This window comes from Polypterus senegalus, chromosome 4, assembly GCF_016835505.1.
Source record: "Polypterus senegalus isolate Bchr_013 chromosome 4, ASM1683550v1, whole genome shotgun sequence".
Classification (NCBI taxonomy): Eukaryota; Metazoa; Chordata; class Cladistia; order Polypteriformes; family Polypteridae; genus Polypterus; species Polypterus senegalus.
Genome location: NC_053157.1, coordinates 37441779 through 37468259, shown reverse-complemented (window position 1 = coordinate 37468259; position 26481 = coordinate 37441779). Strand labels below are relative to the sequence as shown.

The 26481-nt window shown below is 40.3% G+C and overlaps 1 protein-coding gene and 1 long non-coding RNA gene across 3 annotated transcripts in view; one reads left to right on the top strand and one right to left on the bottom strand.

The window, feature by feature from the left end:
• Positions 1–26481, top strand: part of alpk2 (alpha-kinase 2) — a 79670-nt gene that overhangs the window by 45750 nt on the left and 7439 nt on the right. Inside the window, exons 5-10 of one of the 2 annotated variants that reach the window (XM_039750476.1) lie at positions 7023–9321; positions 15700–15847; positions 19944–20071; positions 20186–20221; positions 20405–20679; positions 23706–23794. In XM_039750476.1, coding sequence (XP_039606410.1) covers positions 7023–9321; positions 15700–15847; positions 19944–20071; positions 20186–20221; positions 20405–20679; positions 23706–23794 — 2975 coding nt within the window. Of the gene's footprint in view, positions 1–7022; positions 9322–15699; positions 15857–19943; positions 20072–20185; positions 20222–20404; positions 20680–23705; positions 23795–26481 lie in introns of those variants that run through there. The other variant, XM_039750477.1, reaches the window with a different exon arrangement.
• On the bottom strand, positions 4028–25555 carry LOC120527261. The gene is made up of 4 exons (XR_005633302.1): positions 25507–25555; positions 23967–24015; positions 4510–4629; positions 4028–4387 (listed from the first exon to the last, which is right to left on the bottom strand). It is a non-coding gene; the product is annotated as an uncharacterized LOC120527261 (long non-coding RNA).

Sequence of the window (26481 nt, the reverse complement as noted above, 5' to 3'; positions counted from 1 at the left end):
GCGTCTACATCACTCTGATGTGTGAACTGTAGCTGAAAGTAAAATTAGATCTTTTATAGCTATAAAAAAAGAGTACACTTTTTTTATAAAGGTATAATGGCCCACTCCTTAATGCCAAGTAAGACACTTTATACCCAACAGCTGCGTGGTTGATGAGGTGCTGCTTAACGTTGGACCCTAAGCAAAGAAATATTACAAAAACAGAAATTGTATCTAGCAATGGAACATGGCAGTCACTTGTGAAGGACTTATTCTTAAGTTTGTAGTCTCAGGGTGGTGACATGAGGAACCAGTCTGTTCTATGATACCAGAACAGTTATCCACCATTCTACTGAGAAAGTCATGGAGGCTTTTTAAAATTACAAATCAGAGGTGTTAAAAGTGGCAGCTCTGTGGGTTATTACCCTAGTACAGCAAATATTAAAGCATAAAAATTCAGCTATCATTTGTGCTGCAAAATATAGCAGTACTTGCTTTTATTTAACCTAATGCTCGTTTTATCAGTTACATCAGTGCCACACTTCCTGTTGTTTGGGCATGACGCCAGAAAGCATGAAAGAAATTTCAGAAAAGCTAAAGTAGAAATTCTTAAATTAGCCATAATCAAGCTGATCTGTCATTGGCCACACAAAACATGAAATAAGGAAGGGGGTACTTGTAACTGTGCGCCAATATGCTGTGCAGAGCAGGGGTCTTCATATCGTATGGCCACATTAACAAAAGGAGCCTTCAAACGTCAGCTTATGATACCGACTGGAATCTTTAATTTGACTCCTTTACGTATTATTTAATTGACACATTTATCAAAGGCAGCTTACAATATTTGAGAAGGATCTTCTTATATTTCCTTGTTTTTTGTTGGAGAAGTGACTTGCTCATGATCACACAGTGTCAGCAGGATTTGGACCCACACCCTCAGGGTTTGTGGTTTAGAGTCCAAAGCTGCAACCACTACAACACACTGCCTGCCTATTTGTATTTTTTAATATAAAACAAGTAGAAAAGGAACAACTCCCAGCTGAGAATGACCCATTCACTCTTAGTACTGGTGCACCGCAGGGATGTGACCTTTCCCCACTACTCTCCTCACTTTACACAAATGACTGTACCTGGGGCGATTTATCTGTCAAAATTCTTAAATTTGCAGATGGCATAACACTAATAGGCAAAAGTTCAAACAATGATGACTCCATATACAGACAAAAGGGGGAAAATCTGACATTGTGGTGCAGCCATAATAATTTGGACCTTGCCTGAAAAAGGGGCCTGAGTTGCCTCAAAAGCTTCTGATTATAATCTTAGTTAGCCAATAGAAGGTGTCATTCTGCTTGACTTCTCACTACATCCATAATGGCTAACACGGCACAACACACTAGTACTACAGACCTTAACATAAAAAAAAAATTCCGGGTGATAATCATAGATTTCAGAAAACAGTCACCTGCTCACCTATCACTTGCTATAAATGGCTCAACCATTGGGATGACTGAATCATTTTAGTTGTTGGGCCCGGTGCAGTCACAAAACCTTAAGGGGGACAATAACATTACGTGTATTATTAAGAAAGCCCATCAGAGAGTGTTCTTTTGTGTCACCTGGGGAAATTCAACCTCCCTCAAGCAATACTAGTCCAATTTTACACAGACATCATCAAGTCCATTCTGACTTCATCTCTAACTGTCTGGCTTGGTGCTGCCTTTGTTGAGGCTAAGGTCAATCTGCAATGCATCATCAAAGCATGTGAAAGAATCATAAGCTGCAATTTACTGCACATTTAAGTCCTACTGTATATGGGTCCAGGCGAAGGAAGATGGTCCCAAAGATCATTGCTAACCTGACTCACCTAGGGCATCACCTGTTCCAAAGACTTCCCTCTGCAAACATCTTTGGGCAGTGAAAGCTAAAACAACATCTCACCTAAACAGTTTTTTCCGTATCAATTATTCTTGCTAATCAGGTTTGAGCTTCTACTCAATATCTATGTACACCTATACACTAAACTGCTTGGGCATTTTCATCATACTATCTCTTTAATTTTTTTTTTTTGTATTGACCTCATACTGCATCATATTTTATCATTTTATTCTCTTGTATTTATTTATTGTATTCTGTGCTGTCCTTGTATGCTGCACTAATATTATCAAGACAAATTCCTAGTACACTTTTTTGTACCTGGTTCACAAAGTGAATTCTGATTCTGCCAAATCAAGAAAAGGCCCAGGTCAACAAAACTCCTATACAAATCTTAACAGAAAAATGAGGGAAACACCAGCCCTTGGGAGTCCGCAAGGTCTTACTTCAGGGGCCTATCCTAGATGCAAAATCCACCACTAACCCTTACATGGGACATCACATAAACCTTGGGCTCAGAAGATGATAAAACACACCAAACACACTGGTGACAGACAGTGAAGGTGCAAAGAAAACATTGTGAAGAGGGTAATTCTCTCTCTTATTAATAAGAATAGACTGCGCCTGTACCAAGATTATTGTGCATTTAAATGCTGAAGGGCTATACAGAAGGAGAGGTAATCTTGGAGCCTTGGACAGGCAGTGGTCAAAACTAGTAAAGTTAACAAGATCGGCACACTAATCAGTGTTTGGGGAAAGAGAGAATCAGGGTCAAAAAATCAAGGAGAATTCAGCAAGCAAACAAAGCAAAGATAAATCCCTAACCAAAGAACATTTAAGCACACACAGCAAAGATTTGTCTTCAAAACTTCAAAACTATTGGTATAGACAGTGTGAACTTTGACCCGGACACAGACCAAGACGGACATCTTTGTTTCCACCACACACTGTTTATTTACAATAATATTTACACAAACAAGTCACGTGCACAAACCCCAGTGCCTCCAGCACCGATTCCCCCAATGTCCAGGCCACACAGTCCTGTGCCTCTTTTCCTCCTGGCCGCCTCCAGTCCTCACTCCAGCTCCGTCCTCTTCCACCCGACTTCCACTAATGACTGGAGGGAGGCGGCCCCTTTTATAGGAATCCAGATGGGCTCCAGCTGCTTCCCGACAATCTCCCGCAGACACACCCCCATGTGGCGGAAGTGCCGGCTGCGCACCCGGAAGCCGTCTGGGTGTCCCCTGTTGTCTTCCCCCCGGTACTTGCTGGTGTGGCGGTGCCGGGCTCCCGGGATAATAAGGCACTGGGGCGCCGTCTGGCGGTGGCCACAGGCCCCTACAGGGCTGGGCTTCCAAGCCCTCTACCCGAGGCCTCCAGCATAACCAGGACGGATGCCCCCTCTCGGTCTGGAGGAGGCACAAGCCCTCCTCTGGTCCTCCTGGGCATCCCGGCCGGGCTCCAGCCCCGGCGTGGGACCACATGGGATATACCAGCATCGGGGCACCGCCTGGCGGTGGCCACGGGTCCCTACAGGGCTGGGCTTCCAAGCCCTTCACCCGAGGCCCCCAACATAACCAGGACGGATGCCCCCTCGCGGTCTGGAGGAGGCACAAGCCCTCCTCTCGTCCTCCTGGGCGTCCCGGCCGAGGACTACAACAGAGTGCTCCACCACCATCTTTTACCAGCAATAATGACAAATGTAGCTGCGTTTTCCCAAAATTACCAAAGTTCAGCAGCTTCAACTCAAAAATGGGATTCAATAAAAGCCTGATACGCAGAAATGATTCCACAGACAAATATTTTCGTTTTTAAAAGTTTAGTTAAGTTTCAAAGTAAAACAGTTCACACAAAAAAGAAAATGAAAATAGCAAAAAAAAGGAAAAATTAATATTAAGAAAAGTTCAGTTCTAGGCTTAATCTTGTTACATCTCAAATCGTTACCATTTCTAAACGGTCAGAAAACTGTATGCTTATCCCATTTCTAAGCTTAAACTGGGTCTTTCAAGTCCCTCTTTACTGGGACCTGTTCTAAACAAACTGAGGTTATTATCACAATGTTACTCAATTATAGTAAGAAGGTTCTATCTCTTGCTAACGTATAGGGGAAAAAGACTATACCATAAGCTATGACTATGAAAGACATTTATATTCTATTCAAAACATCAATATGAGTTTAAATCAAAACTTTAACTTTCTTAGATTGGCTCTTACAACTCAGCTTACAGAGAACACATTTGCTTTCTGACACAGTGGTGCCAGGTCAATAATCACTGTTAATGTGAGCAAGTTTAGGGAGCCAAGCTGGTTGTAGCCTTCAGACCACACTCCTGTCTACACTAGCAGAGATGGATATGGAGAGAGTTGGAGGTGTCACATTTCTTGGTCTCACCATCACTATGGAGAGAGTTAGAGGATTCTCATTTCTTGGAGTCAAGGTTCAAGGTTTCTTTATTTGCCATTTGTGCATAAAACCAACAGTCAAAGCACATTGGAATTCTTTTGCAGAGCTCTTTCAGAGTCATCATAGTAAACACTTTAAAAAAAGAAACAATAAAATAATATAATAAATAATATAACTTATACCAACACTATACCATCACAGATTGTCCAAACTGACCACAGCATATCTTAGCCGCTAATCATATAAGTCTTTACCTCATCAGATGTCTGAGGAAATCCCAGATGTTTCCATCTGAGTTCAGTGACTTGTGCAACTGAGGAGTCCATCCACATCGGCTACATTACGCCATAAGACAACACCTGCTCAGCTTAGGACTGCAAAACATTAAAAAGAATGTGGAAGTCAGCACAGAACATCACTGACACCCAGTTCTCTTCTGGTCAGGTTATGCATAACACATACAGCCTTATAAAGTCAAACAGTGCTATTAAAGATAACATGTCCACCACAGTTACTTTTAAATGAGACGTTGATTTTCTCAATTATTTTAAGAATTTTGTTTGTTTTTGCTTTTCAAGTCTAATTCAAAAATTGTTACTTGAGATATAGTACAAGGGTGGTGTACCATGTGTGAAAAGAAGAGGCTCGACACACATAAAAGGTTTGGGGCAGCCACCCATATATTCTCACTGGCTGCAAATGGGTTTTTTTAGCGCACTGATGTGCATTGTTTCGAGTCCTGAATTGAACTGATGTGCTTAAGAAATGATGGTGGCTTTAAAGGCAAAAACCGGAAGTGACGTCGTCCGTAGCGCTGGAACCAGAAGTGACGTCATTGGTGGTGTGTCTGGTAGGTTTTCCCGTATTTGGCCTGCAGAGATAACAAAAGTGGGATTAGTGCAACCTGACACCCCCTGGTCTGGCAGGTAATTACCTTGATTTGGTCCGCTCAGCTTCCTCCTACTCGCACATGTGTGACACGTGTTAGCCATTATGTATGTAATGAGAAGAAAGGCAAAATGGCACCTTTTATTAGCTAACTAAAAAATAATTACAATATGCAAGCTTTTGAGGCAACTTCTTTCATCTTGCCTGAAGAAGGGGCCTGAGATGCCTTGAAAGCTTGCATATTGTAATCTTTTTAGTTAGCCAATAAAAGGGGTCATTTTGCTTGACTTCTCACTACTTGAGATATGAAATTCCATTTCATTTGGGCACAGTAGTTTGCTATGCTGCTCACAACTCATGAATAGAGGGTTTAAAACTGTATGCAACTTTACTCCATGCTTGCATGGCTTTTCTCTTTGGCTACCTATTCTTTGTATGTATATTGGCATAGCGTGACAGGAAGGATACTTTAAGATTCAAGAACTGGAAGATGAAATGTAACCAAAAACAGACTAGGGTCGAAACTTACCGATAAAACTTTTGGGCCAAACCCTAATTGCTAAACAAAAATCTTGGTCAAGAAAACATTTTAGATCAGTAGAACATTAGAACAGCCTATTTCGCCAGTTCTATCCTTTTAATTCTTCTAAAAATAAGATGATAGATTGTGCAGCACAACGTGTAGAATACAAGTCAAGAAGGTTAAGCTATATAACACATCTGTGAGGCCTCATCAGGAATACTGTGTGCAGTTTTGGTCTCCATGTTACAAAAAGATATAGTAAGCCTGAGGAAAAGTTCAGAGAAAAGCGACTAGGCACATTCTAGGAATATGAGGTATGAATTATGAGGAGAGATTGGAAAGGTGGACCGTTTTCATTTAAGCAAACTGACATTAAGAGGTAACGTGTGAAAATGAACAGACTCGACACACTTAAAAAGGTTTGGGGCAGCCACCCGTATAATATTCCTGGCTGCAAAAGAGTTTTAAATAGCACAGAGATGTTCACAATACTGATCCACAACAGAACTGATGAGGGTTTGCAAAGATGGCGGCTTTAAGGGGTGTACAGGAACCGGACGTGATATTCTTCCAATGTCAGTCGGTGCACCAGAAGTGATATTCGGAACTGGAGGTGACATCATGCTGAGTGCTGGAAGCAACGTCATCAGCTCTGAATCAGACAGGTTTTTCCATGGCTGGTCTGTAGAGATAACAGAAGAAGTTTTAGTGCACCCTGCCACCCCCTGGCCTGGCGTGGAATTACCTTTGCTTGGTCCATACAACATCCTCCTACTCACAAATGTGTGACACATGATTAACAGGAATTAGTACAGTGGACCTCAGCTGCTACTTTAAAATGACTTCTTCAAAAAGAACAATGGGACACAGATGGAAACCTGCCCAGGGAAATTTTCACAGAAACGTTAGAAAGTTTTTCTTCACATACAAAACCACAGACACATGGAATAAAGAATTGTGGTAGAGAGTAAGACTTTTGGGACCTTTGAAACTTAGCCCAATGTTATTTAAGAAGTTTGTTGGGCTGAGTGTCCTGTTCTTGTCAAACATTGCTTTAATGTTCTAATGTTAAGGACCTCTATGTTGGTCCGGTATGCAAGAGTTCAACTGTGTATCTGAGTGTGCCCAGTAATACACTGGCACTCCATCCAGATTGGCTCGTTCCTTGTGACTAATGCTTACAATAATTAGCAGATTGTTTTCTTACAGTATTTTACTATTCTGGAAATGACACCCAAGTAAATTATGTTACAAATATTTTTGCTTTCATTTGTTAGGGAGAAAAGAGCATCATGGAAGTTTGACAAATACATTAATGACATGTCTTTTTTGTTTTTTGTTCTGATTATTGAATAGACAAGGCCAAAAACACACCATAATAAAGATTCAGATTCCAGTGATACGCATGGAGATGCCCACCCTGTTAGACATTCAGAAAAGAGCAGCATGGAATCAGGGAAGCAAACCTCCTTGTTTACAAAGAACAAAATAGAACAGATGATTCATCGGAATTCACACAGCAAGGAATATAAAGTAAGTGACCAGCTACAGCGTCTCTTAGATAATTTACAGCAAGGAAAGCCCGAAAAAACAGAGGTCACCAATGAACCTGGTACACCTATTCTTGATCTCGGGATTGACAACAAGATACTGATAACCCAGAAATCTGATTATGATAGTGACGTGAGCCTTCAACTAACTGGGAACCTTGACACAGAAGGGCCAAAGAAACCATGGGAGAGCTTAAAAGACTCTGACAAGTTTAGCAAAGACAATAAGCAGTTATGTGCTCACACTCAGGTGGAAGACACTACAACTCATTATGGGCTGTTCAAGCCAGATAAGTTTTATAGCAAGCAAGACATCATCCCAAAATTAGAGTCACTGTGCAGAAATCACTGTGGATGCTCTTCCATTAAAGGAGAAAGCTTTAACAAATCTAGTCTCTACAATGATATAAATACTCAGCTTTCAGAAACTTCAGAGGAGAAAACACCTAGGACCATAAGTGCTCCTCTCAATGAAATGACAGAAATGGAACAACTCAAGACAGACAAAAACAATGATAACATCGAAAATGAAATGTTAGGAGTCATTTCACAGCATTTCAAAGCAGAAAAACTAAGGAAAACTCAGAGGGATCCTATAAAAGGTTTAAAAACTGATCAAAATTTAAATTGCAGTCCACACACAATTCTCGATCAATCTCAGAGTAACAAAAGGAGCTCTAGGAATTCATCTAAACAAAAGGAAGATTTAACGTTTTTATCAGGTCTGCAGTTCAACACAAATGAGACAACAAAAGAAGAACCACAGTGTAGCCCTCCACAAGAAGACCTAGTCCAAACTGAAATTTTAAAGAATATAAAACATGAGAGTATGGCAGTAATGCAATCTGCTTCATCAAATTGTTGTGTAAAGTTCACTAATCCAGAATTTATCTACCCTCCTTTCTCAGAAACTTCTCTTGGTGAAACTCAGATGCCCATGAAGGATGATCATTTGTCTGCATATGATAAAACACCATCATGTAAAAAATCACAAGCTGTAAAGTGTCCTAATAAGACTTCTCATTATTTTAGAGATTCAGGTTTAAACAAGGCAGCAGCTGAGCACACAATACAATCTACAAAAATAGGGAATTCCAAATTTAAAGTCATTACAATGAACATTGGAAACACAAAAGACGAAGTCTCTGTGCAGGAGACAAAATCCAAACATGCTTCACAGAAATCAGGGCTTCAGAATCCTGAGAATGATACTAAAATGACAGGTGTACCGGTACACCTCCAGGAAGAGAGGCCAACAAGTACTTCCCGGAAAGGCACCGTTCACAACAAGCATCCATCATCTAGGTCTAGTTCTAAAGAATCTCAGCCTGCCCTGGCTAAACCTGCCCTTGAAATTTCTTTAAATTGCCCTCCACCAAAAAAAGATGACAAACAAAAGGTACATGGTAATGGTCAGCTGCCTACTATGCTGCCTAGAAAACTTGAGTCAGCAGGAGGTTCTGAAACTCAACAGAAGGGCCAAAAACTAGAAAGACAATCAAGCGATTTTGATTCTTCATGCGGAACAAAAAAAGAACAAAGTCTGAATAAGTTAAGCGGCGGAAAAGTAAAATCCACAGCAAAATCAAAAGTCAGATTACCCAAAGAATCTCAAGAAAGTAAAGTATCTCCTGTAAGAGAAGTGGAGAATGTTGAGAAAACTAGCTCAAAGCTCAAAGGACAAACTGCTCCTGCAACAAAACTTCATGATAAAGCTTCTACCAGCAATTCCTCAGTCGTAAAAAATGTAAACCTTGTTATAGACTGTGCCCATTCAAATGATATGGGCATTCCCTTAAGAACACAAGGAAAAATCATGTCAGAGCAGAAAATCTCACACTCGGTGGGTGAAGAGATGCCCGCTGTCCCTAAGCCACATGTGCACCAGGGTAGTGAAGAACTCGCCAAACATGTGCGTGTCCCAGATGACAAAAACATGGCTGGCCTAGTAGACAAGAAAAGGCAGAAACAGTGCGTGGAAGGAAATGAACACATCAAGCTGAAGAATAAAGAATGTCAAAGAGCCGCCGGACAGACAAGTCACAGGAAACATCATCAAGATGAAATACAGACCCAGAAACCACCAGGGAAACAAGAAGACAAAGGTAAGGCCACACCAGATTACTGTCTCTTTAACTGTGTTTCAGGATGGGTGGGCATCTTTGCATTTTGGATCTGTGGCTTTCATCTTTGTTCCTCATTTACTTAATGTTTTGTAGCTATGGCTACTCATGCAATAAAAGTTACACCATGCATTAATGGAAAGGAACCAATATTTATAATGAAGGACCATAACACTCTTTAACTTATTAAAGACCTTGTTAATCTTGTAACTTTTCTCCTTAAGAGTATATTATTATTTCATTTATTAAATTGATGGCAGTTGACTTTTGCACTAACTTGGTTTACTATGAAACACACAAAGTAGACACCTTTACGGTAACATAGTGTTATGACTGAGCATTTTTATTAAATTTTTTTCTTGAAGTTCTTACATTTATTGGGCACCATTTTTAAAATGTATTATTTTTTCTTTAATTGTGCATTTCCAGACTGATTCTGACTAGTTTGATTTGTCTTACAATTTTGATTATTTTATTTTCCTGACACCATTCCAGATGGGACACATGATTGTGATCATAGCAGCGAATGAGGTCACTTACTGTCTATAAATGGAGGCAACTGTCACGTTCAGTATCTCTTGTTGGATAAAACTCTGTTTGAAAAAATCCTTAGTGATAGTCAGTGTTCCCAACAAATCTCTAAAGGTTTAGTGTCAGGTTTTTTTTGGTCTTTTGCCCTTTAAATAACAAATATGTCTTGGGTTTGACTCATTTGACAGTTTTTTGCTGATCCTTTTGGTTATCATCTCCTGGTTAATCTGTTTTCTTGATCACATTTATTGGGCTTCCTTGTTGTGTCCATAACACATGTGCTTTATGTTACATACACAGTGGATTCAGAAATTATTCTGACCCCTTCACTTTCTGCACACTTTAATGTGTTACATATTTAATATTGAAAGGATAAATTTGCCATTTGTCTCCGTCAATCTACACTCAGTAACCCAAAGTGAAAAAGTGTTTTCATATAGGTTTACAATTTTATTAAAAATCAAAACCTGGAATCTCTCGTTCATATAAATATTCAAACCCTTTTCTGTGGCACTCCACATTATGGTCATGTGTCTCCTGTTTGCTTTAATTCTCCAACAAAATGTGTGTAGGTAGAACTTGACTGGAGTCCATCTGTGGCCAACCGAGTTGATTGAACATCGTTTAGAAAGGCACACACCAGTGTATAGAATGCCCCACAAATGACACTGCATGTCAGGATAAAAACCAAGTCATGAAGTCCAAGACCACCCTATAGACCTCTGTAATGAAATTGTGGTGAAGTATCAATCAGGACAAAGGTATAAAACCACATCTAAATCTAAAGCACGGCAACAGCAGCAAACCAGCAGCTAATTGAGCAAAGAGGAGGTAAAAAAAAACTATTTGTATCCCATTGTATCACCATTTAAGGGGGGTTTCGGAGGAGCAACAGCATCTCCTTGGGGTGCGTTCAGCCCCCCTCTTCACAACACGAGTGGTAGAGACGCGAAGTGGCTGGCACGTAGCGCAGGCCAGGGGGGTTGGCGAGCAAAGCGAGCAGGGGTTACCCCATAGTTCATATATAGAGAAACAGCAATACTTTTCATATATAATTATTTATAAGCATCAACCAGACAAGAATATAATATAGACACACTGATAAGCCGCATTCTTATTATTAGTTTAATATAATTATGCTGCAAAAACCAGAACCAGTGTAGTGTACAAGTGATAGGTGGGGATGTTTCCTGCGCAGAGCAAGAACACATTTGGATTGATAATGAAACAAAATTATAAACTGTAAATTAGTTGTTTATCTTTCTAGAAATTATTATTGGTGTAATGTGTATGTTTATTTTTGTTATTGTCTCATAAATTTCAACTGCTGTGTCTGATGCCATCACATAGGGACAGTCTGAAAATTATTTTTGAAGCATTTGTTGATACATTTTTTGACTTTTTTCATTTATGAGGGATATTTTTCCGAACCCTGCTGCTTACACACGAATTGTACTGAGCCTTTTGGCCAATAATGCCTCCCCCAAAAATGTGCCGCCCGGGGTGAGCTGCCCCCTCTGCCCCATCCTAGCTACGCCACTGCCTGGAGTGGATTCAGGACAAGTCTCTGACTGCCTTTGAGTGGCCCATTTCAAAGCTCAAACTTAAACCCCATAGGGAAACCTGAAGATGGCAGTTTACAGACCCGTTCCAAACCATTTAATGGGGCTTGAGAGATTCTTCTGCTAGGAAGAATATGATGAACTTCCCAAATCTTGGTGTTCAAAGGCTGGAGAGAGACTTACTCAAGTAGATCTGAAGTTACCAAAGGGGATTCTACAAAGTTCTGAATTAAGGGTTTGAATACGTTTTGAATTTCTCCATAGGATCAATAAAATAAAAATTTTATCTAATCTAATCTTATATGAGTGAGCAATTTCAGTTTTTGATTTTTAATAAATTTGCAAACCTTTCTGAAAACAAATTTTCACGTTGCCATTATGATTTAGTGAGTGTAAATTGATAGGTAAAAATGGCAAATGTCTCCATTTAAAATTAAATTTACAACATGATAAACTGAGCAGAAAGTGAAGAGGTCAGGATATTTCTTGAATCCACTGTCGATTCCTGTTAGAAACGCACATTAGAAAGGGTCACTGTTCCCTTGAGCTTTGTGAGATGCAGTTTAGAAAGGTGACTGGCCTTCAGAAGCTTCACCGCCCCACACCCTTAAATGAGTGGTATAAAGAAAGCATGGCCAGGTGCTCCTGCCTCTCAGAGGGAAGAAGGTGAACCCAAGATGATGAAGATAAGATAATATAAGAAGAAGATAATGGCCACTTCTGGGATTCCTGAAACTGATAAAAGTACATAAAGAGAATTTTGAGGAACCAGACTAGCAGATTTTCTGGAACCGAAAGTGAACACTAGCGTTTCTGTCTGCCGCTGCTCTGTTTGAATATTTTTTTCTATTTGTCTTTTACTCATTTTTTGCATTTTGCATCAGATCTGCCTTCACCTTTGCATTGGATTAAAAACTGATATCACGCATTCCTGTCCCTTGCTTCTTTCGGCCTTAGCACAAGCCCTTGTAGAACTGTTCTCTGTTGGCTGCAATCTGTGTGGGTAAATGGAAATCCTCTCGCTGATTATCTGTTCAAGCATCTAGCTTTGATGAATAGGTGGTGGAAACTGCCCCTTGTCAATTGCTGAGTATTTGTGGAAATCCCAGTGGTGACGGTCTACTGGCTAACGTGTTATTTTAATTGGGCCGAGTAAGTACACAAGGGGTACATTGCTTTGCTGCCAATCTGGAATTTGCTTAGGTGATTTTTGAAAATTTACTATGATAAACCTCAATTGGTTATCATGGATTACTGTGTCTACTCTGAGATCTAATGCAGTCACATCTACAAAACTAAAATACTCACCAGATGAAATGTATGGACTTCAAACAAACTGAATTACCTGCTGATCTCCGATGTTCAAAGTACATTCACCGGGGGTCTCGTTGTCGATTTTGTCTCAGCAGGTGTAACAGCGGGTCTACTTCTTCACTTTGGTCAGAAGGACGCTCTTGTCCACGTATTTTTGAGTCACGTGTTGATCATAACGTGCTGATTCCTCTAGTAAAATCACTGTAATATGCTTCCATAGGCACTTTGAAGTTTGGATTATTTAACACTCGATCTACGCGTATCTCTAACAAAGCTGTGCTGATTGGTGATTTTATCATAGACACTGATGGACTGTTTATGTATTACGGAGACTTGGCAGCAACAGGGTGATTATTTTCATCTAAATCAAGTGCTCCCTCTGGAGTTTGTCTGTATCTCTAAATCCTGTTCTTTGGGGAGGGGAGGTGGTCTCGCAATAATTCACTGCAAAGACCTAAAATTATTACCGATACCTCTTCCAGCGTATCCTTCCTTTGAACTGTTAGCTGGCAAACTCAGCGGACCTTCACCTACTAGGATTGTTGTCTTATATACAGTAGATCTCCTAAATTATCAAGTAATTTTATACCAAAACTTTTTACTATTTAAACTACTTTGTGTCCAATGTCTCCTAATGTCATCCTTATGGGTGACTTTAACATACACTTTGACACCTCAACTGATGACTCACAAATGATTTTAATGAAATCCTTGACTGTTTTAATTTCAATGTGTGAACTTTTCAACTCGTAACAAAGGTAATATTTTAGACTTTGCTGCTCTGGTATCATACCTGACAATCTTATTCCTGCTGAATTACCCATCTCTGGATCACAAATGATTACATTTGATTACATTTGATGTTAGCTTACCTCTCAGTAAAATAAAGGTTCAGTGTGTGATTTCATTTGGTAATGTCAAGCATGTAAACCCAGAAAGCCTTGTTAATTTATTGCAATTCCAGCCTGTTTCTCCTTCTGCTACCACACCATCAGAATTAGTAGACCATTACAATGCTGCTCTGTCTTCTGCCTTCGATACACTAGCTCCCTTATAAACATGGACTGTTTCATTTATTCTCACTGCTCCCTGGTTTACATCTGAACTCCGTCAGCTCAAGGCCATGGGCTGACAGTTGGAGCGCCTAGCTAAGCAGACGGGTCTTTTTGTACATAAGGAAAGATCATATGTTAAAATACAAAAATGCTCTCTTCTGTTCCCAAAACTGTATAATACTCTAACATTATCAATATAGGAGGGAAAAATACTAGAGCTCTTTTTTCCGCAATGAATAGGATAATTACACCACCAGAAAATGTCACTCACCTTAACCTTTTTGTTAAATACTGCTGTACTTTTTTGGATTTCTTCAACTCAAAAATTGGAAAAGCCCATCAGCAACTTGCTTCCTCTATTTCTACAGAAAATGAAATACTTTCCGCTATCACCCATATTCCCTAACCAACCACCCTATTCTCAGATTTCAGTTTACCAGCTGAAAATAATATCTCAGAGTTTATAACAAATTCTTCAATTGGATCCAATACCTACAAGCTTTGTTAAGTCCTGTCTGTCATATATTTCCCCCATGATAACTACTATAGTTAACTCTTCTCTTGCTACAGGCATGACCCCCTCTCACTAAAAACGGCCTCATATACTCCAATTCTGAAAAAACCTGCCTTAGACCCTAATATTCTTAACAATTAACGGCATCTTTCAAATGTTCTAGTCATATCTAAAGTTCTCAAAAAAATAGTTGCCTACCCACTTCAGTCCCATCTTTCAAAAAATAACCTTTTTGAATAGTTTCAATTTGGGTTTCATCCTAAACACATGACAGAAACTGCCTTGGTCAAAATCACAAATGATCTTCTCCGGGCAGCTGACATGGGACTTTTATCAATTTTTCTAGTTGTTGACCTCAGCTCTGCATTTGACACCATATCTCATCAGATACTTTTGCAGTCTGTGGCCTTGTCCTCCAGTGGTTTTCTTCGTACCTCACTGATAGGAGGCCGTTTGTTCAAGTAATGGGCTTTAAATCTGAGAATGTAGTTGTTACTCAGAGAGTTCTGCAGGGTTCTGTTCTGGGGCCACTTCTTTTTCTCATTTATATCTTCCCAATAGGTAATATCTTTTGACACCATGGTATTAAATTTCATTGTTACGCTGATGACACACAGCTATATCTATCCACTAAATCCACTTCTGCTTTCCCTGCAGAAACTATTATGACATGTCTCCAAGACATAAAGACATGGATGACTCACAGTTTTCTCCAATTAAACTGAGGTGCTCCTCATTGGTTCTAAATCTACACTTGCTAAGGTTAACCATTCTATTTTAATTAACAATATTAACACAAACATCTCTTCCCAGAATGCAGGGCTGGTCCTTGTGCCATGCAGTTGTTTCTTTGGTGCCCCATGCCATCCTGTGCTAAAAAATTTCTATTTCGATAATGAAATGTTGAAATGTTTGATGGGGCTCCACTTTGTGAGTAAAGATGTCTTGGAGCCAGCTGTGATGTGATGATTAAGGGCCTCTTAGAAAGAGCTAGGATATCACAGTTATCATCCCAACTATTTTAATTGAGATGCCTACAGCAGAGGAACTCATTTTATTTTGCCTGACTAATTGAAAACCTCATGAACTCTGTCTCGCAGTGGGCTGATGACTTTAAAGATCTTTAATAGGAATGAATAAAAAATAAACTCAAACCCCAAGAGTACTCCACATACTCCTCGTGCTTGTGTTGGTTGCCGCGTTCCTCCTACAGCTTAAAGACGTGCTTATGGAAGGCACAGTGTGCGTCCTCTTCGGGTCTTACACACTTTGCTGCCTCTATGTCTGGGCCCCCATACCCCTGAGTGCCTGATGTATGCTTTGCCTTTTTCATCATTTCATTATTATTATTGTTTTTACTTCATTGAATAATTCTGTCTTTCAGCTCCTATACTGCTCCAGAATATCCATGCAGAAACTTTTGCCAACGATTCTGGAAACATCAAACTTTGTTGCCAGTTCAGCCACATCTGTGCAGACTCCACTATAAAATGGACTAAAGACTCCATGATTTTGGCTAAAATACAGCGCAAGTAAGGAAGGCAGGTTTGCACCTCCCTTGGTGTTTGCTTTGATCTGTAGTTACTATTACAAGGTGTGATTTCTGTAAACTAAAAAAAAAATTGTATATATGTCATTTTTCTGTGGGTGGACGGTGGTGGTGGTGGTCTTGCACTTTCACTGAATGGAGCAACTTAAAGCTAAAAGCTTTATTAGGTTACATTGCAGAAAGAGTAAATGTTTCCATTGTAACAGGTGTCAGTCACACTCACTGTTCTCCAACTGGGCTCAGATCTAAAGACCTTAGACTGACCAGCTTGATGAGTGGAAAAACAAGCTGTTGAGTCTGTTCAGTGAAATGAATATTGCTACAGCACAGTGAGCCAACCGGTCACTTTCCATTCAAGCCGACGTCACTGAATCTTTCAGTGCTCAAAGACCACTCATCTCCTGTGCAGCCCACTGACGTCACCGAGTTGCGCAATGCACGCTTGGAATTGGATGGGATGGAAAGTCCAGTCATGCGTGGTGCTATTTTAAGAGCAGTAGAGATGTACTGGCATTTTCTTTTACACTACCATTCAACAGTTTGCAGTCACCCACAATTTGTTTTTGATAGAAACTGATACCTTTTATTACCAAGTGGCAATTACTTCTTCTTCTTCTTTTGGCTGCTCCCATTAGGGGTTGCCACAGCAGATCATCTTTTTCCATATCTTCCTGTCCTCTACATCTTGTTCTGTCACACCCATCACCTGCATGTCCTCTCTCACCACATCCTTTAACCTTCTCTTAGGCCTTCCTGGCAGCTCTATCCTTAGCATCCTTCTCCCAATATACCCAGCATCTCTCCTCTGCACATGTCCATACCAATGCAATCTCGCCTCTCTGACTTTGTCTCCCAACCATCCAACTTGAGCTGACCCTCTGATGTACTCATTTCTAATCCTATCCATCCTCGTCACACCCAATGCAAATCTTAGCATCTTTAACTCTGCCACCTCCAGATCTCTCTCCTGCTTTCTGGTCATTGATTTAAAAATATAGCAAAGGCATTGCTAGTGTTTATAATTGCTCTTATTACTTGACCAATTTTTTATTTATTACTCACATATGACTTCAAAGCCTCATTTTCAGCAGTAATTCCTCTAATGGTCAGCTCCCTTAGTGTATCCTTAATTTGTCCTGTTTACATGCTAACTGGTTATTAGTGTAACCGTTGTATTTGAATTAGCACTGCTTAGACCTTTTATTCTGTTCACTTGGGTTGCAAGGTGCTGGCAGTCCTTAAGCTCAGTTCAGGGTTCAAAAATGGTAAGAATGAAGCCATCTAATCAAGAAACATGTCAGACTATTATTGTTTTGGCAGAATGAAGGTTATTCCATGGGACAGATTGCCAAGAAACAGAAGATTTCGTACAAAGATGTCTATTATTGTGTTGAGAGAAGAAGACACACTGCGTCAAACCAAGACAGAAAAAGGGGAGGAGGGCCCTGATGGACAACTGCATTATAGGAACCTCACAGAGTGTGTAGCTCTGATATCGCAGGTCCTCATCTTTCTTAAATACACGGCAAATATCAGTGTCATCTGCAATAGAGAAAAGATAATTCCAGGATGCTAACTGTTTTCCAGTCACCTTCTGTCCAATGTCCATTTTAACCTTTTCTTTTTATTTGCCAGTTTCAGACATTGCTTTTTCTTTGAAACTCTGCCTCTAAGGTCAGCATCCCAAAATCGTCTTCTCTCTGTTGCAGATGACACTGGTATTTGCGGTTTATTTAAAGAAGAAATCAACTGAAGACCAGTGAGGAATTAGTTTCTCTAACTACACACTCTGATGTTCTTATGCAGTTATCCATTGTGATGGATGCCCAAATAATGGAAGGATGGGGGAAGGCGGCTACTTTGGGACACTGCCTCCCCCAAGACGTTAGATGGTGACTTCCCTGCAGCATAGTGGTGCCCCAGATTCCCGAAGGGCACCATGGGATCTGGAGTTCGGCTTCACAACCCTGCTGGGCATGTGTGGGTGCCACCAGGAGATGCTGCAGGAGGACCTGCGAGCTTTTACTGTCTGCATAGCCCAGAAGTACTCCAAATTCACGGGGACAGAAGCCCCGAAATACTTCCGGGTCAAGGACTATATAAAGGACTGCTGTGAACCCAGCAAGTGAGCCGGACTCAGGAGGTGTAGGACAGAGCTTGCTGGGAGGTGTGGAGGAGAGAACTGTGATTATTATTGAGAATTGTGTTTGGATGATCCACTGTGGCAACCCCTAACGGGAGCAGCCGAAAGAAGAAGAAGTGTTTGCTGAATTGCTTGTTTGTTGTGGCTGTGGTCATTTCTTCTAGGCACTATTCCTAGAAGAAAAATAATTAAATATCTTCTTGGTGCTGTTAGCTTGTGTCCTGTGCGTCTGTCTGTTAGGTTTAAAGGGGCAACAGCGACCTCTAGCATCCACACCATCTGGACCTTCCCCTTCTCTTTCTCTTTCAATTCTCTGTAGATTCAGTTTGCTTTCTTCTCTCAAGATATTCATAGACCCCTTTAGATAGATAGATAGATAGATAGATAGATAGATAGATAGATAGATAGATAGATAGATAGATAGATAGATAGATAGATAGATAGATAGATAGATTCACATACTCCAGCAGCAGCATACTGATAAAAAACAATATTAAATTAAAGAGTGATAAAAAATGCAGGTAAAACAGACAATAACTTTGTATAATGTTAACGTTGACCCCCACGGGTGGAACTGAAGAGTCCCATAGTGTGGGGGAGTATCGATCTCCTCAGTCTGTCAGTGGAGCAGGATGGTGACAGCAGTCTGTCGCTAAAGCTGCTCTTCTGTCTGGAGATGATACTTTATATGAAATCAAATGAAATAACCATCATTCTGCCAAACAAACACAATAGACTGACATGTTTCTTGCTCAGGCTTTTTCACTGGCCCATTTTTGAACCCCAGAACTGAACTTTAAGAATCCCAACACCCAATCCAAGTGGACAGAATAACAGAGTTCAGATATGCTACTGCAAATGCAAAGGTTTCTCTGATAACCAATTTAAAATAACTAATTAAGGACAAGGTAAAGGAGATGATCATTAGGACACTGAAGGAATGGCTACTGGAAAGGGGCTTTGTAGCCATATGTGAATAATAAACTAAAAATGAGTCATTTCAAGCAGTAGCCATTCTACACCATAGTAAGACCTGTGACAGTGCAGGTCCTGCTTCATGATCCCTCTTCCAGTTTCGGGAACCTCTTGAACCCGTCACCATCAATAATGTAACCGATTGAGCTGTCAGATGAGGACATGCAAAAGTGCTTTTATTTAAAACAAAAACAAAAGTGTTCAAATAAATAGTGCAGTGTATCAAAACATTTTCAATAAATAATCAATAAAAACATCTGAAATGAGTGGAGGTTAAAAATCACAATAAATAAATCCTTTAAAACGAGGTTAAAATCACCAGGCTGGAAGCCGTCCTTTTTAAAAACCTGTTGCCTTCTCCTTTTAACTGGCAGCTCCCCTGCTTATCCCAAACGGGCCTTGCAACAGGCGGGTCGCCCTATCCGCAGGTGCAGCTGACCTTCCTCTGGTCCGGTTGCCTTCTGTCCCCTGGCTACACACATCTCCTTTGCCAGACTGAGACTTGGGTCGCCAGTGACCAGGGCGTTCACACTGGGGTTCTTCCTCCCTCCTTGACTCCCACTGCCTTCCGTGGTGAGTTGTCCCCACCTCTGGTCACTCCAGCTCCTCTGAACTGCTCACCTGGAGTGACCGCTTCTTACTTCCCCCGAGAGTCAGCCAAACACTCTTTTCAGAGGTTCTCCTTCCAACTGCCTGCCTTCACACTCACGAGCCTGGTCTTCCTGCTCGCTCACTACTGCTTCAGCTCTTTTCTCCTCCTGCCTTCCTTTTCTCTCCACTAACCTCCGTTCTGCATTTTCTTTCTATTTTTCTTCGCCACCCCTCCGCGATTATTTATTTGCAACAGAGAATGGGGTGCTGTTATCTCATTAAGCTTGTGAATGTCTCGTCCAGTCCATGTCTTCAAGGAAGCAAAACAATACATGGCCTTAACTCCAGATCTCGGTCTGTGCATTTGCAGGGCAGGAGATGAGAGCCCAGTGTCTCTGGCCATCGTTCAGGCAACAGCCAAAGACCATGGGGTGTACCAGTGCCAGTTGAAGAACAGTTGCGGCAAGGCGTCTTCAGAGTTCAACCTGACCACAGAAGGTGCACACTCCCCTTTTAGTTCATTTAGTCTTTCATGGCCAACAAATGGCCAAATAAATCCCCTGGAATATCATCTTGTGTGTGATTCATCTTTCCTTTTTTCTCTTCTTTCAGCACTGAATAATCTCATACGTCAAAAGAACCTTGAAGGCAAGTTCCTTTTCAACTGATAACATTTTACTGTAACTCCACATTCAACTAACAGATGTTTCTTTACACTTTCCAATCTTGTATTTCCGCCATGGTGATCAAACACCTTGCTAACAAAATGAACACCAAATTGTGTTCCTAGTATTGCATAAAACCAGTTTGTTTTTTGTGTCTTCTTTATAGGAGGAGAAGAAATTACATTTGCACAGCTGATGTTTCGTGAAGATTTTCTCAACGACCAATATTTTGGAGATAATAAGCCTGGCTGTATTGTGACGGAAGAAGTGCATTTTGGGGAAGGATTACACCGGAAAGCTTTTCGGACTACTGTTATCAACGGCCTTGTGCCTGTTTTTAACCCAGGACATCCTTGTGTCTTAAAAGTGCATAACGCCATTGCATATGGCACCAAGACAAATGATGAGCTCATCCAGAAGAACTACAGGCTTGCAGTACAGGTAACTGAGACAGCCATCCATCGATTGTCTAGGGTTTATGTGATATGGTGCCTTTCAAAGAGAGTACTCAAAAGGTTTTAAAAAACAACTGGCTGCTCGAAGTGTTTAGAATTATGAAGGGAATTAGTCCAGTTGATCAAGACTGACATTTTAAAATGACATCACCAAGAACATGGGGTCACAGTTTTTTTTAAACAAAGAATCATAGACACATGGAATAAGTTACCAAGTGTGGTAGACAGCAGGACTTAGGATCCTTCAAAACTAGACTTGATATTATTTTGGAGGAATTAAGTGGATAGAATTAGCAAACTTTGTTTGGCCGAATGGCCTGAATGGCCAAAAGTTTTTCTAATATTCTAATGGGAATGAGATAAAAATGAGGGTTAAACAAACAGCTAAGCAAACTGAAAACAAGTACAGCCTTTGTAGGTCCACTATGTGATGGTGCTTCACTGCAAAGCACTCCTATTCTAACACACCCCTAGACCCTGGCCACTTTTACTTTCATCAACTGACTGCTTGTAGCTGATTCACCTTCTAATTCCATGAGATGGCTTTAAACCCTATTCTGACATCACTTATGGCCTTTTTTTTGCTGTTAGTACAACAGGGTAGATCCGTCATTAGGAGCCCTGGTCTCCTTTCACTCCTGAGACTTCAGTGATCTAATGGAGGCTATACTTTCAGATAACTCTTCAGTTAACAGATCATAAAGAAGAACAGCAAAGTCCCATTTATCTTTGCCAGGACTGTGTGTGACTGAGAGGTGTTACCACCTGCCTGAGAATGAATATCTTTCAGGGTGAAGGCCACCTTTGGGAATGCGTCTCTGTGATATCTCTCTGTGCCTGCTCTCTTATCTTTAAGCAAGTCTGAAGTTTTTTCTTTCCTTTGTAATTCTACTCTGTGTTTGAGGGGATTGTTGTTGTTTCTTAAAATATTTCTATATTTACTAAGCTTCTGTAAAAGCGAAATTTTAATTTGGGATGAAAGTAAGTATTATCTATCTGTCTTTACCTTTACTGAATTACTCTTCACATAGTCATATCTATCTGTTTACTTATCTAACCGCTAAGTAGAAAACTGATAGCTATCATCTATTTATCTATATGCCGTATCTCTCTTTTATATAGTGCTATTTCTATCTATCTATCTATCTATCTATCTATCTTTTATATAGTGCTACTCATGTCTATCTATTGATATATCTATCTTTTATAGACTCCTACTTATATTTATCTATTTATATATGTCTTTTATATAGTGTGTTATTATAACTATTTTTCTACATATTTATGTTTTATTTAGTGCTATATTTATCTGTTTTTTATTGTATATTTATTTTTATATAGTGCTATTCATATTTATCTGTCTATATATCTAATTTTTATATAGTACTACTAGGGGGTTCACCCCCTGCTCGCTTTGCTCACCAACACCCCCATGCGCTACATGCCAGCGACTACACATCTCTGCAGCTCGCGTTGTGAAGAGGGGGGCTAAACACACCCCAAGGAGACACAGTCGCTCCTCCGAAACACCTTCTTAAATGGTGATACAATGGGAAACAAATAGTATTTTTTTACCTCCTCTTTGCTCATTTAGCTGCTGCCATGCCGTATGATCTGTATCTCGCGTGGCACTTTGATCATTTAAAACCCTGTACGGCAGTTGTCCTACTCTGTCTTTTATTTCCGGCCCCAGGCGTGTTTAAATCTCTTGGCACAAAGTCTCGTTGCCCGGGAATCTATAACCGGTTTTACATTGCTACGGTAGTTCCCCTTCACCCGATCAAAGCAGTCGGCCCTCTCATACTTGGACAATTCTGCCATCTCTTGGCAATTTAAAGAAACATGGGTAAAGAGCAACGCACAGGGACCAAAGCTGCCGCTAGATGGCGCCGCAGTGAAGTTCTGTTGCAATGTGCGGCCATCTTAAGTATGGGGACGTATGCTGAACGTTGTGTCGGTGAAAAGGTGCCCTGCAGTTCAACACAACATTTAATCACAAAGGAGCCCCATGCCCAGTTTGGTGGCGATCGGATGTCCGGTGCAGATTTGTATGGCAGACAAACAAACATACATACACACATACATCGACTCTGCTTTATATATTAGATAGTGCTATTAATATCTATCTATATATGTCCACATACAGTATCTTTCTGTTACAGTATATGGTGCTATTCATATCTATCTATATCATTATTTTTCTTTTCCTTTGTCGACATTACTATACTTAAAGTATTACATTACTTTAAAATTGTCAGTCAGTCAGTCATTCTCCAACCTGCTATATCCCAACAGAGGGTCAAAAAAGTGTACTAGGAATTTGTCTTGATAGTATTAGTGCATAGCATACAAGGACAGCACAAAATACAATAAATAAATATCCATCCATTATCCAACTCGCTATATCCTTACTACTGGGCCACGGGGGTCTGCTGGAGCCAATCCCAGCCAACACAGGGTGCAAGGCAGAAAACAAACCCTGGGCAGGGCACACCCACACACCAAGCACACACTAGGGACAATTTAGGATCGCCAATGCACCTAACCTGCGTGTCTTTGGACTGCGGGAGGAAACCGGAGCACCCGGAGGAAACCCACACAGACACTGGGAGAACATGCAAACTCCACACAGGGAGGACCCGGGAAGTGAACCCAGGTCTCCTTACTGTGAGGCAGCAGCACCACCATGCTGCCCACCATTTAAAATTGTGCTTGACTGAATTATTTCATCATGAATGCATAGTGAACTCTATTCCATGTTCTCCTCTATTGCCACCACTTCTGACTCCCTCTGCCTCTCTCTGTGAAGACTCTTAAGTTTCTACTGTTTCCAACGAGCGAGGACAGCACAGTTTCTGCAGGCACATTTGATATGAGATGTGCCTTCATTTCACTTGGGTCATCTGGATGTGTAGCTCCAGTGTCAGTAAAGCACAAGGCAGCTTACTGGCCTCAGTTTAATTTCAGTTTCATCATAAAGTAAAGCACAGGCTCTCATATTTTGTTTTCTAGGAATGCCATGTTCAAAATACAGCAAGAGAATATATTAAAGAATACAAAACTGAAGCAACAAATACAGATTCCTTTGGTGAAGTCCCAGAGTAAGTAAAAGTGATTCTTTTTTATTGGGCATCATCTAACTGGTCACAAATGTTGCATTTAAAATTAAAGAAGAATTACAATCTATTTTGAGAGGTAAAATAAGATATTACAAGAGATCATTTTAAAGGAATAATCCAGCCAATAATGACATTTCTTTTATATGTTACTTACCCCACATATTTTGCAGTGATGGCCATGAAAAATGTTGTTTTTTACGTTTCTGCAGAGAAAGGACATTACAGAGTTTGGGATAGAACAGGAAAACCTTTAACACAGAATTGTGCTTTGGAATCGAAGGCAGGACTCAAATGCTTTAAGTTTTTCTCTCCTCTTCTGACTATAACAGATCTTTTATGAGTGGCCCTCACAGGTGACAACAATGTGAAATTAGTTTGTCATCCGATCAGCTTTTGGCTAATTTTCTTCATTTCTTCTTCATTATAATTTGGCCCCTAATTACATCTGAAAAAGCAACAATTTATCTCAGAATCTTAAGAGATTGAACTACTGTCATCCTCATATTTTCTAACCCACTTATCCACATCAGGCTGTGTGGACCTGGGGTCTCATGTATAGAACTTAGTGTAGATTCAAATGTAAAAATATGCTTATGCCAAAAAAACAAAAAATGCGTACAACAAAAAAGAATCAGATTCATAGAGTACACACATTTCCATGCAATTTACCCTTTACAAACCACAATCATCTTGTAAATGTGTGTACATGAACACACCTCAAACTCTGCCTGGTTGCCACCTTGAAACAACCATACATGGACTACGCTAACGAACCTCAAACATGTGCAATCACAATGGGTGGGAGAGCAGACTCCCTCCTGACACATAGTTCTGCACTCCGTAACTGAATCTACCTCTCCTCTGTGTTCTGGGGGTCAGGGAAAGATGTTGACCCTGTTCACTTAGCCAGAACGTTTGTCAGTCTCATCTTAGTATCACACATGACTTGCATGATAATGAAATGTCACTAGTCACAGTTAATAAAATCAGCTTCATTCTCACTAGGTACCCTTATTGCAATATAAATTTAGTAAAATACTCCGACTATGTAAGAAGAACCAGAAACTGCTGCAAATTTCCTTGTTATGTTAGCAAAAACGTATTATGTTTTAAGTATGTGCACCCACACCTTGTGGGTCAGTTAATGGCTTCCAGTGCAGCAGGCATGATGGTATGAATCTTGGCTGAGATATTCTTGACCTGTCAGCGAGTTCCCTAAGAAGTGACAACGGAAGCCAATATAAATCGACGAAAACCCAAAAAAGTTCTTTAGTGCAAATGCACAGAACTGGCCCTTCTAAAAAGTCAACTTAAATAGAGTCTGTACATCACATTCATCACTTCTGAGGTATAATTTGTTTGTCATGTCAACACGCATTCTAATAATGACCCAGTGATATGAATTATTATATGTGTGAATCGTCGGTTAGGTGGTTTGATTGCATTTTCCACCATTATCGAGGGTGTCATCATCTCTTAGGTTCACCATGATGTTATTTAAGGATGTGTCAGAGTTATCATAAATACATGCATATTCTCCAGTCAGGTTTTCTTTTATAAATCCAGATATTTGTGTGGACAGCTACAGATATACATTCAGAGAATATTTTTGTGCATACATCTTTTATTGTGTAACATTTTATATTCTTTATTGTGCAGACCTTAATAAAATGTCTAATATCTCATACACTTACCAGTCTGTGATCAGGTACTTTAGCTCTTCTTCCCCACTTCCTTTCTACATCTGTAACCTCAGGTAATTAGACAGAGTAGAGAAACAAGCGGCAGTTAAGTTACACATTTAATCATGTATTATTTATAAAATGTCCACAAATACTAAGGAAGCATGCTACAATGTGAATAGTGATAAACCCTAACCCTTACAGCTTAAGCAGTGTATCTTGCGCCCAAGGCGGTTCTCAGCTTATCTTCAGTCCAGCTTGCTTTGCTACCACACAGTCTTTGAATGTAGTTTTGACATACCAGTCTCAGTATGGCTGCCAAGACAGAGTTGTCTTCATCATGCTCTTCTCTTCATCACCAGATGGTGAGAGAAAAAGAGGTAAAGGCAAGGTGACCAATTTTATGTCATTCTTACCAAAAAACACTAACCAATGGGACATCGTAGTACAGAATTTCCTTGATTCCAAACTAATCATAAACAGCCATACTTTTGACCAACACATTCAGGTACAACTCATCCCCCTAGTTGCTTTGTTTAGTCAGTTTATGGCCTTCCTGTGGTGGACGGTATAAACTCATGTAAGTACAAACACAGCCACCCTTACCAAGCTGCTCTCATGGGAAGTTGGTTAGGTAAACAACAAAGCACTACTGTTCTTATCAATGAAATAAAATATGCTTCCTGAAACACTATGTAATATTACATTTGATTACAGACATACAAAATATTTATCAAAACACAAATGATATCCCCTGTACTGGGCATTATTGGAAGTGCTTTTGGAACTTATTGAAACTTACAGTATCTGCTTTGTGAATCCCATTCCACAACACTTGGACACTCCAAGGATACCATAACCACCCCCAGGCCCTTCATAGGCTGCTCGAAACTGCAAAGTGAACTCTCCCATGCTTGTGCATTATTTCAAACTCCTAGGTAGACCTCCCAACACTGTGATGCTTGAAACTCCAATGGTGACACACAC